General features: G+C 38.6%; 1 protein-coding gene across 4 annotated transcripts in view; it reads left to right on the top strand.

Moving 5' to 3' along the window:
- The first annotated feature begins 3076 nt into the window (after positions 1-3076).
- Positions 3077-12933, top strand: part of pitx1 (paired-like homeodomain 1) — a 46739-nt gene continuing 36882 nt past the window's right edge. Inside the window, exons 1-3 of one of the 4 annotated variants that reach the window (XM_060836821.1) lie at positions 3077-3235; positions 6651-6715; positions 9408-9483. In XM_060836821.1, the coding sequence (XP_060692804.1) occupies positions 9459-9483 (25 nt within the window). In that variant the 5' untranslated portion in view covers positions 3077-3235; positions 6651-6715; positions 9408-9458. Of the gene's footprint in view, positions 3236-3377; positions 3449-6650; positions 6716-9407; positions 9484-12933 lie in introns of those variants that run through there. The other 3 variants (XM_060836823.1, XM_060836822.1, XM_060836824.1) reach the window with 3 other exon arrangements.

Here is a 12933-nt window from a genome sequence, read left to right on the forward strand (position 1 = left end):
CTGCTTATTGGTTTGTTCAAAGAAATAAAACAGCAAATCACACAAGTTGGATATTCAGTTTCCTGGCTTGAAGATGGTCTGACTGTTCCAGCAGAACAAAGGTAATAAGGTTATATCCATCGAGTCATATAATCTCAAACTTATTAACTTAAATCATGATTTAAACCCAAGTCACTGAAGTGAAAGAATAATATATTAGCATTAGTGGCCTCTCTATTTTACATTACCTCTGGATTACCAAAAGATTAATCACTGGCCTCTCCTTTCTAAGATAGATGCTGCCCCTCAGCAACATCATCAGCCAACATGTTGAGATTTAGGTATAGTCTGACCTCCTACTGGCTCTACTTCCTGTCCACCACCTCGGCTTTGTCACACTACTGGTATGACATCCAATGCTAATGAGCAGAAATTTCCTTCAGTTAATATTCAGTAGACCAAAGCCATTGTTTTGCTTCCAACCAACAAGTTTCATTATCTAGCCAACACAGCTATTCACCTAACTGGCACCTATCTGATGCAAACTAGACCATTCAAAACCACTGTGTCCTTTTTGACCAGAGGTGAACTTCTAGTCACAAATTTGCTCCATCACTCACCTGCTTTATCTCTATAACATCACCCAACTCAGCCCTCAACTATTGAAACCTTCAATCATGCTATTGTTCCACTAGATTTCACAATTCCAAAACTCTCCTAGCCAGTCACATAGCTTGCTCTTTTCACTAGTTTAAGCTCATTTCATTTGCCTATCTCTAAACATGTGGAGAAAGTGAGGTCTGCAGATGCTGGAGATCAGAACTGACAATGTGTTGCTGGAAAAGCACAGCAGGTCAGGCAGCATCCAAGGAACAGGAAATTCGACGTTTCGGGCATAAGTCCTTCTTCCTGAAGAAGGGCTTATGCCCGAAACGTCGAATTTCCTGTTCCTTGGATGCTGCCTGACCTGCTGCGCTTTTCCAGCAACACATTTTCAGCTCTATCTCTAAACATGTATCAAGTCCAAATAACCTAAAGAATTGTGGATGCTGGACATCAGAAACAGAAGTTATTGGAAAAGCTCAGCAGGTCTGGCAGCATCTGTGCAGAGAAATTAGAGTTAACATTTTAGGTCCAGTTACCCTTTCTCAAAACTGGGCCAGAAATGGCATAATCAAGACCTCAGTTTCAGTATTTGAACGGTAGCATCTTTGCCAGTGTAGCACTCCCTCAACCCCCCACTGAAAGCATCAACTTAGATTATATATGTTCCAATCTTTGAAATGGAGATTGAAGCTATGACCTGATGACTCAGTCACAAAATTGCTATCACTGAGCCAGGGTAACACCTAACCTGTGTTTCTATATCACACAAAGTATTTATAAATACATTTTGGATAATTGCATTTATACTCAAAACAACATGGAGTGCTATAATTGATTTTAATGTTTATATATCACATGGGCTATGGTTATATTTTAACTGAGAAATCTGCTTAGTATGAAGATCAGCCAACAAGTAACGTGTGCAAACAAAATGAAAACTTGCACTCGGAGTACTTGGAGACTGAAGCTCTGGGTACATTTGTACACGTGCACAGAACTCCATTCTCTCAGCCAGTGCATTTTTTTTTACAAACTCAAACAGAAGTATTCACTTCATAAAAACGAGCGTTTAGAAAATGTACTGACGGCCCAATGGAATACTTTTAGCATTTTAAAAACCTACTTACATGCCTTTGGGATTACATTTCGCTCAACGTCCAATCCAAAACGTGCTGCTGGATGTCTCACACCACCGGTTTCCACATATTTGCAGACAAATTGGCATTTGACGAAAAGTGCTGTCTGCCAGTTGGAGGAGAGCGACCCGCTAAACTTGTTTAATATGATGAAGATACGTAGTATTTTCATTGTTGCAAATTAAATTCACTGAATAAATACGGGGCTGTGTGAAACAATAACAATGTTGCAGTTGATGTCTATAAATAACGAAATGTTATTGCTTTGTATAATGTAACAGTGTGCTTCACAAAAGTCCACTGCGCCATCAAATAAATACTGGACTCCCTCTAACAATGCCAGGGCGTGTAGTGTGAATTTTACGTTCAAGATGTGGTTCTTTTGCTGAGTTCTTTTTTTTAACCAATCCGGCTGGTGCCTGAGTTCGAAGAGGGTCTGTATAGGCGAAAGTGAGGAGTGCAGATACTGTGGATCAGAGTCGAGAGTGTGGTGCTGGAAAAGCATAGCAGGTCAGGCAGCATCCGGGGAGCAGGAGAGTCGACGTTTCGGGAAACCTGATGAAGGGCTTATGCCCGAAACGTTGGTTCTCCTGCTCCTCGGATGCTGCCTGACCTGCTATGCTTTTCCAGCACCGCACTCCCGACTCGCCACCTTGTATGTCAATAGTCAGTTCACCGCCGCAGAGCCAGCAGACGCCCGCTGCCCTGTTTAATCACATGGAGGGTATGTGACAAGGTGAGAGGGTTAGCAAAGGGGAGGGCTGGAGGCTGAAAAATGTAGATGATGCACTTCCCCTTTGGAAATTGTGAAATGAATGAATTAATAATAAAAGCTCAGCTGTCATGACAGAATTTGTACCATCTTCTGGCCATTTAAACAGCAAATAAAAACTGATGTCCCCCCTCCAGGAAAGTGACTGGACCTAATCCTCTTGTTTACAATATAATCTCTTTTAAAAGATTATGGAAGCAACACTTTAGCTTATATTTCAACATAAATAGATGAAAGGTGCTCATAATTTGCCAAGGATCAAAGTGGTTTAGGACACGACTGCAGTAACTGTGATTGTGGGGGAGGGTCTGATTCCAATCCCAGTGAAAAGCTAACGAGAGAGGGTGGTCGACCTTAAAGAAGCAGCTCCCTCTGGATCTGCCAACCGTTTGAATTGCACCCCCAGTCAGAACCACTGCCGAGCACAGAGATCCGACTCCCTCCTTCCTCCCCTGAACGAAATAAATAATGTGGAGGAGCCAGACATCCAGCTCCTTGCATAACCTGCGCTGTGCCTGAGCACACACAGCCCTGGCCTGAGGGTGGGGAGGCCTGACGTCACCTGTCAGCCTGGGAGACAGCTGCCGAGCTTCAGGAGCGGAACCAAACTCCGAAATCAAGTGCATGGCCAGGCCGCCGCAACAGCCGGCCTCCTGCACTGCCCTGGTGGGACTATGCTTTGGATTCCTGCGGACCAGTGTGCACCGAGGGTAGCGACAGCTCCAAGTCATGCAGATAAATGGTGAGTCCCTTGGCTCCTTGCTAGCCCGCCTGAAGAACAGAAATGGGGGGTGGGGGGAGGAAATTAAACACGTGCTTTTGTAAAAAGCAAACGTTGCAATGTCGATCAATTCAGCTGAATCACTGCCTGGTCCGGACGGAAAGCTCGCCAGCATTTCAAAGCAGATTTTTTTCCCCCACAAAAGACGCGCAGTGCAAGGCAATGTGATTAAAGGTCAGGTTTTCATTCTTCACTGTTCAGTTTTCATTCTCTCCCGTCCCCCCTCGTATCATTTCGAACCTTGCTCTTTCCCACAGCATTTTGTTCGCTGATTCGGGATTATGAGAGGCTATTTTTATTAGTTATAATTGCGGCGGGGCTTGGGGTTTCTCCTGTTAATGCAGAAGTCGTGTGAGGGAACTGGACAGTTGCTCACGAATACAGCACATCAAAAAGTTTGAAAAAGTTAATTCACTAGGTGTTTTTACATCATGAAGAAAAAGCAAGACCTGGTAGACAAGCGGGGAGGGTAAATTATTCCCTGCCTTTTATCTATTTGAAAACCTTTAAAATCGGCCCTTTCTTACTTGGTTCTGACCGAACGTAACTTCTTGAGTTCAGATTGTAAACAGTCTTAAGTGTTTGATGTCAGGTTATAGAGAGAGACGATCCTTTCCGCAGTAGCAACATTACTCACCCTCTCAGAATGGATCTCGACTCAACCTGTAGAGCAATCGTTAGCATAGTTCAACATGTTACTGCAGCGATGAAGTATAGAAAGCGAGCAAAAATAAAATAACGCGCATAGTTTATAAATGAAATATGTCGGTACAGTATAGAGTTAGGGTAGATTACAGACAGTCATAGATTCGCACTTGGAAACAAAATAAGCCATAAACGCATGATCATAGTTATAACTGGGGACAGATCCAACTTGTGAAAAGTTTATGTTAACAAAAGTGACTGAAATTGAAGGCAGTGTAATCCCCAGAAGCTATTGGGAGAAAGTGGTTGTATTTCGGTCAAAGAGTAAAGGAGGGTTCCCACTAGTTATTTAATGTAAACAAACACTTATTTGGTGTTGAGGTACATAAAACCGTATATGACTGTACATTTTACCAATAATGTAGGATGTAAGTCGATATGTGTGTGGAACAGCCGCGACGGTGGATAGTTTGCGATTGACAACTTTATTGACAAGATTTGTGTCAAAATAGTGGTTTTACCCTCAGCAACCGAACGCTTCGGACTGGAATGTAACAAGGAGTTTATTTTCAGTAGCAGTCTGTGATTTTTTAAGTTAAAGAATTTAGTAGTACGAGCAGATTGACTATTTTCTAACGCAATGCTCCTAAGAATGCTAAATAAAATCAAATTCCAGTTTAAAATAACTTAGTGATAGGGGAAGAGTATTTCCTTTGACAATCATTGAAATGTGACCCTGTGAAAGACAGATCTAGTGAATAATCGTTCGGTTTGTTTCTCGGCCTTCCCTGCTCGATTAGCTTTGAGCGGAATTACTTTCTCACTTTTACAGTATGATGATTTATTAATTGCAATTATTAAGACGCCAATATTTCAATTAAAGTAGTCATTTTCGTCAAATTCCTGACACATCAAAAAGGGAAAGCGGTGAAATCTTCCTCAGACTTCGCAAAATATCTGTTTATATAGTTCTTACTGAGCCATCCAAAGGATTTCCGTGAATGTCAGCCTCACAAGAGACAACCTTCCTGAAAACGGCTTTACCTTGAACTGCGTGGTGCAATACCCGTCCATTTAAAAAAAATTGTGTTAAACTTTAAAAAAAAATGCGGTGGACAGCATTACGAGTTGATTGAACATTTTTGTACAATTTTCCTGAGCCAGTTCCCAGACGCTAGAGATTGAGAAGCAAAACTCCGAGAGAAGGCCGTACCAGCCATGGTCAGATCCGGCTGTGTGTAAAAGAGGGCAGATTTCCACAGCGCATAACTTCCAATACGAAATATTCCTGTTTTCATTTGTTTTCTAACCCAAATAGTTATGATAAAGGTCTGATCGATAACAATTATAGACTGAAATATTTAGGTGGAATTGGCCGTGTTTCTATTGCGCTCATTTAAAACATTTCAGTATTATTTAGAAACTGGTCATTACAAATTACGAGACGTCATCCCTAGACCTCTGCTATTTTCTACACATCTGGCTACATCGTTTGTGTGATGTTAGTGAATTATTTCACACAGGTTTTTTTTAAATCGATGAAATAACTTCCATATGTGCATCCAGTGTTGGGCACAAAGTGGGCACTATGAGCCTGGGTGGACTCTCTATTTTAAAGAAGTTTATACACTATGTTGTGAGAAGCGAACACGCTTCTCCTTCCGTGGCCTCTGCCAGAGGTTAGATATTGATTCTGTCTCAGCGCCAACTCGGGGCGGAAACGAAAGGGAAGCGGGTTGGGGAAATGTCAGGAAAAATGCTGAAATCGGATCGCCATCCTTTGCAGAGGATCGTCGTCTTTAAGACTATAATTGGAACGATTTGTACATGGAGTTACAACACGGCCAATTTGACAATTTTCTCTTTGGGGAAGAGTTAACTGGTCCAAATGCTATCTTTTCGCCGGCATGGGACTGGATCTGGGTGAACATGTGTAATATAATCAACGAGTAATGCGATCTGACGAAGAAAAAGGATTTGCCTGGCAAATTATTGATAAAATCAAATTGGCCCTTGCGTCGGCGCTCCGCATCCCGCTTGTCAATGGCATCTCAACTGACTATAAGGGTCAAATGACTTGACGGCTGATCTGATTTGCTCATTAGCTACGAGGGTTAATTTTAGGGAATAAACAATTTCGACTTTAGAAGTAAAAACAACAGAAAACGGGGAATAATTGCAAAATGGGGCGGCAAGTCAATGTATCCAATATTCAGCAGCGACTTGTCCGCGGAATGTGACCATGAAACTTTTTCACAGGTTCCTTCACCTGTCACAGATATCCCCACGAAAATAAGATAATAATTAGCAATCATTTTACCTCTCGGAACGAGAAGCTGATCATTTCGATCTGAAACATCATTCTCTTGCAGAGTGTTTTTTTGTTAAGTTTTGACAGCCATCCGCGTCTTTCCAACTCAAAAGTGATACGTACTAATTAAAATAAATGAATTACGGCAGTAACATACATGAGGATACTGCGATAATTAGAGGATTTTCCTGAAACAAGGCCAAAAGCGAACTTGTACAATTATAGCAAATTACCGTTGTTCTTCTATCTCCTTCATTTTGGAAAGAGTGAGCTGAGCAAAATGCTGATCCTACACTGGAGGTTGTAATTACATAATTCTGTGTGTTTCTGGGCGACTTTAAATACTGACAGTATTTTCAACAAATTCTGCCCATCCAAGTATCATTTTTTTTGTTGTTTCGCGTGTGATTGCTTTAATAGAGATCTGAACTCTCGGACGAAGCGGAGGTAACACTGGAAGAGCTCGCCATTGTGCTGCTGTTCAGGTAGGGGAACAAGGGTTTTCATTCGGTCGCTGCTGGAGTTCGCGTCGCGGGTGTTTCCGATGTGAACATGCTCCGCTGCTCTGCTTCAGAGCAGAGGGAAAAATCGCTCTGCCTTAGAAAAGAAAACACCACAAAATTTTGTCGTAGAATTTGGTCAATTGATCCCTCATAACTGGAGGCCAGAAAAGTGGAACTTGTGTACACACCAGGCTCCTGATTAAGGGCCGTAATTAATCAATTTCATGTTAAATGAATTCGATTTATTGGGATTGTTGGTCTCACTTGGTTCATGACTGGTCCGTCTGTGAACTATCTTCACCGTTTGCGTGATGTGAATTTGAAAGCATGTTTTTCACATATACCAGCAGACCAATCATCTCAAGCTTCATTGGGCAGAGAGCGCTTGAAATTCTAAACAAAAATCAACCATTGGCTTCTTATCAGTCTGTACTTTCTGAAGCGTGCTGTTGAAAAATAAACATAATTCATTTCGACATTTTCAACTGCTTTCACAGCTCCATGTACAGTCTAGGATTTTAATAGTCGTTTAAGTCATCGCGTCAACCTGATGTAACAAAAGATCGCATTAAATTTGTTCAATTATCATTTTAAAAAGTGAAAACCCAAGTATTAGTCGAGATGATCTTTATCAATAAGCTTACTGGTAGTATTTAGAATTAGTGCCAAGGTTCGAGAGCTGAACCGACTTCGTAAGTTTCATTAACATTTTCCTTAAAATGGTATATTATTTCATTCTGCTTTTAAATGATGCAAAAAGGTGCTTTCCTTATGTTATTATAATTCGCAGAGGATACAAATACTTGCCATCCATACAATGAGGAATCTAGCCACCCAAATGAATCAGATTGGAAATTGACGCAGACGAAAGACTAATGCAGGAGATTACTTTTAAAAGAGATCCTTTTCATTATGCAATTCTGAGCCAGTAATACAGCCCAAACAAAATAACTATGGACTTTGGTCTGTAACAGCCAAATTTTTCGAATGAAACATATTTTTAACCTAAATGATAGGTTTTTAACCTTCACATACACATTACCAGGCCCGCGGCTGTAAACGTTTTTGAAGAATAAAGAAAATAAACTAAATATCTGGAGGACTATACTCTCCCAACAAGGTATTCCAATGAAGTTTCAAGAAGTAAAGATAAATTACCTTTTGCCATTTCTAAAGACATCATATTTTGACGAAGTGCCTGTCATTTACAATGGACCAAATTCATGTAGCCTAATTCTTCAGACCAATATGTTTTTCAGTATTCTGACATAGGAGATGGGAATAATTTGTTGCCTGTTTCTCATTGCCCTTGAACTGAGTGACTTGATTGGCCTTTGCAGTGGCAGTCAATCACATTGATGTCGGTTTGAACCACACATAGGCCAGTTTATGGAAAGAAGGTAAATTTCCTTCCTTAAAAGATGGCAGATTTCCTTCCTTAAAGGGCACTAGTGAACCAGAGATGAGTTCATGTCACAATTGATGATTGCTTCAAACTCATTACTGCTGAGACTAACTTCCAATTTGAGATTTTGATTAATCGAGTTTAAATTCCATCCATGGTAGAAGTTAGCCCATGTCCCCAGAATGTTAACATGGCACTCTGGATTATTAATCGAATGATATCATCACTATGCCACTGTCTACCCATAACTTCTTAATTAAAAGAGAAATTTCAAAACTTTCCCAACACTGTGAAATATTGAAAAGGCATGGAGATGTCTGGATGTTATTGACACATATTCTCAGCTCATAGAGAATATTTCTTGGTGTGTATAAATTTTCAGTTTCATCTTTGCATGAATTATATTTTATTTCAAAAGCTAAAATGTTTCACACATAATATAACTTAAAGGAACAAGTGTTAGAAATCAGGCTGCTGCTTTTGTGAACAGTTTGTTCTATTATTCTTTTATTCCTACCCTTTCCTTGACATTCTATCTCCTCAATTTCAATGGAGAACTGCAGATTAAGAAATATAGTACAAAAGTTGTGGTTGCCGTCTGATAGGACTTTGTATCCCACGAGCTCGTGCTTGTACTCAATATAATAATCTCCTGCCTTGGTCATTGACAACAAAAAAAATGGATACAATTAATCGTCCAGCAACCTGACTGTATGCTTTGTGTTCCTGTCGTGACTTTTCCTCAACTGTTCATGATTGTTTTGAAGTGCAATGTTCTTTTCAGAGTTAGCATGCAATAACTCACTTCCAATCGCATGCTGCAGAGTTTATGTGAAGCTGGTATGTCATTAATACATTTGATGAAATGAGAAAGGCGATTCAGTTTCCAGAACATCCTGAGGAGGGAATTTTACCACCTTTAAAAAAAATTGAGAATAATGTTTAACTTCAACATCCATTTTGATTTTGTTCCGTTTGCCTACTGTTGTTTTATTAGTTTTGCTTAAAATGGAAAGGGGAACTAAATAGGAGGAGTTACTATACTTAATAGTGTGAGATAATTGAATTATCACTTGAAAAAAGTGGGGTTCTTCAGTTATATGGATTCATCACCATCACATCTTTGGGCACAGTGTCTCCTCAAAGTCAACTAATAGAAATAATCCATTTTGCTTTATTCTGTCAAAAAGAGAAGTATCAGTAAACTTTATTAATATCTTCAGTCACTTATGTTGCTATGGCTTAATGCTTTGAAACTATTGATTTTAGGCAGTCAAGAAGCTGACATTTGGCGTAGGACTCCCTTGATGTGACACCAGGATGTTTTTCCCTGATAACATGATAGGTGAGAACTCTGGACAGTACTTCTCTATTCAAAAGGTTACAGGTTGAAAACTTATAGTTTTACATTTAAGGGACCTTTATACAAAATATTTTCCCTCATACCATAATTTTAAAGCTAGAAACACAGTAAAGGGAGAAATGAGATTGAATTTTACCTGATATTTTGATGCAAAATGGTTTTGAGCTGGATTCAATGCAAAAGCAGCATCAGCTTTCACTGAAACTAGTAATTAATTTAATCCCTGATGTGTGAAATCCCATTAATGCTGTCTCACATTTATTTTAAACTAGCAAGCAGGATAGTGGACATTTAGTCTGCAAAGTACAAATAAATGTACTTTTCTTATTGGCTTTTTGTACTATTTGACATGGGAGAGGACTACACTGTCTCTTGAAGTTTAGAAAACAATGAAAAAGCATTTTAAATGTATGCTTTTTCAAATCTTTGAGGTTCAATGTGAGAGAGTTTTTTTCTGATTTTGCTGGCTTCTCATTTATTTTAAAAATGCATTTTGCTTTATATTATTGTTTCCACTTTGCTGAAAGCATTTCTTTGAGGTTGGGTATATGGTTTTGGTGTGAGAATAAGTATAGTTTAGAAAAGACTGTTATAATTATAAAATTATGCTGTTTTAGACCCCATTGTGAATGTGCATTTGCGAATAAAACCAGATACTTGCCACCCTGTAATAGTTGATAGGTATTGTGCTTGAATTAATTAATAATGGGTGCAGTCTTCAGGTGGAGTGGATTAGAAAATTTTCAAGCATATAGATTTGTATACTTGTAGTGCCATCCACAAACCAGTGCAAGATACAGCAAGATACAAGAGAGAAGTTGGGAATTGAAAGTCTAGATTTAGCATGCTGTCCTTTTATCTATTGTCCTTGTTTTTCTAGTTTAACCAATAGGTTTTTTTTTCTCTACAGTACTCTGTTTACCTTGAGTGTCTAAACAAGTTGTGTTTGGATAGTAAGAATGACTTCACAACACGACCTACCCACAATTCAATCTAAATAGCTATTAAATTGACAAATTTAATCACACGGTCACATACTCTAGGAAATAAAAATGCTGCAATGGTTCAGTTGGAGGGAACCTTCTGAAGTTGCATTTGAGGCCCCCTGAAGGAACAATAACTCTGGTTTCTATGTACTAACCTTGAAAAAATGTTAATTTTCATTGCACTTGTAATGTTGCTACATGTAGTAACTATTTCTATGAACATCGTTGTGACTTACATATATGAACTAATATAGTTGACCTGGGTTTGCTGGATGGTGGCATTTGCTTGAAAAGTTTCATATCCCCTTAAACCATCAACCAGTCACTTTGGAAAGCTAAGGAAATTTCAAATTAAATAAGAAAAAGCTGGTTCTCAGCCTAAGGTGTATACTTACTGTGCAACAAGCATAGTAAAGTAGACTATCAAAATACAAGAAAAGACTAGAACCAAATATGTAGTTTCGTATTGACATTCCATTTTATATAACCCCTATTATTTGAAGTCATGACCTTTAGATTTATTTTTATCTGCAGCCATTTTAATAAAATATTTTAATTATTTCACTTTCCCCGCCATCTCCTGGCCAAACATATGGGTATGTCTCTCCCAATCTTATTGTCAAACGACTTTCTGTAGGTGACAAAAAAGTTCATTACTGCTTGAATTGAACATATATCTGAGGAAAGAACTTATGTTTATTCAGTGTTTACCTGGTACAACAATAACTTGTATCTATACAGTATATTTCAGATAGTAAAGATATAGCAAAAAGCTTGCAGAAGCATTTTCAAACACAGCTTAACTCAGTAGAAAGAGATTTAGACAGATGGCAAAAAGCTTAGTTTTAAGGAACGTCCTAAAGGAGTGCTCAAGTTTGAGTGGGTTAGGGAGGAAATTACAGAGATTAGGTTCTAGGCAGCTGAAGGCACAGCTGCTAATAGTGTACTGTCGAAAATAGGGACATGTTCTAAGGTAATGTTGGAAGAACACGGAGATCTCAGATGGTTTTAGGGCAGCAAGAGATAATATAGACAAGGAGACGTGTCATCTTGGAAGGATCTGAAAACCAGCATGAGAATTTTACAACAAAGGGATTGCCAAAATGAGATTCGCTGTAAATCAATGAGTAAAGGGATCATCAGTGAACACTATTTCGTGCATGACAGGATATAGACAGCAAAAATGTAAGTCACCTGAACGTTACAGAGTGGAAGCTTGGCCAGGAGTGCTTTGGAATTATTCAAGTGTGGAGGTAACAAAAGCAGTGATGAGCTTCAGAAGTTTGTAGAAAATCATATTCATGAACTCTGTAGCACAGTATGTTCATGTTCCAATGTTTGACAATATTTCATCATACAGTTGTTTGACTCTAATAACAAAATAATTTTAATAGCTTCCTATTGACTAATTTTAAAACTTCATAAAATATGCTGCAATCAATAAAAGTTAATTGTATTATGATAATTGATGCTTTACACTGAAACCCACATGATTCTTGTTAATAAATAATACTTGAGAATATAGGTGGTTTTGAGATGTTTTTACTCAGATTGTGCCAAATATTTTATTGTTTTCATTCCTTGTATAGATGGTCTGTGAATTGCAAATTTAGTTTAATGCGACCACTAAGTTTAATTTTTTAAAACTAAATTTTTTAAATATATCTAATTGTTGGATGTGGCAGATATTTCAATCCAAGTTTAATCTTACCATACTTCAATCTTCATTCCTCTCATGACATCCAATCACCCTCAATTATGGACACGATTCGGTGCACTTCCTGTGCATTTTCAAGAATAAAAATGTAACTTAATGTTTGCAGTGGCCATAATTCATAATAATTACATTGTGTATATTTATTAAGATAAAATAAAGTTATATTGTAACAGAAGTGTAAAACATAATTGTCCCAACCAGCTTTGGCATAGTGTAGAAGATATCATGGCTACACTTACCTATGGTGAGCAATTGTTTGAAATTATACTGTCAGGAAGATGTGACACAGAAGACAAAGAAACAGAATATAAAAATATAAATCCCCCATCGCCTCTCAAATTGTTTTCTCTCTGCATCATTTTGCATATCATATAAGTACTACTGTTAGAAACCTGAAACCATGTTGTGTACCCTGTCAGAATAGAAACATAGAAACATGGAAAATGCAAGCAAGGTAGTGCTTTTGGCCCTGCATGCCTACTGTATCTTCAGTGTGATCATTTGCTAATTGTGCAGCTCACTACCTTTTTTCCATTTTCATCACATTCTACTTGTTCCCTTTAGCCCTAAGAACTATACGTAACCCCTTCTTTTTTGACCTGAAATGGGCAATAAGGCAGGCCATGCTATTGTCACCTTCATTCCGCAAGCAAATCAAAAAATAACACAAGAGAGAAGGAAAAGGAAAGATGTGCTGACATGGGATGAGATTCAAAGTTTGTGAGAAGA

The sequence above is a fragment of the Hemiscyllium ocellatum genome, chromosome 16 (genome assembly GCF_020745735.1).
Source record: "Hemiscyllium ocellatum isolate sHemOce1 chromosome 16, sHemOce1.pat.X.cur, whole genome shotgun sequence".
NCBI classification, from domain to species: Eukaryota; Metazoa; Chordata; class Chondrichthyes; order Orectolobiformes; family Hemiscylliidae; genus Hemiscyllium; species Hemiscyllium ocellatum.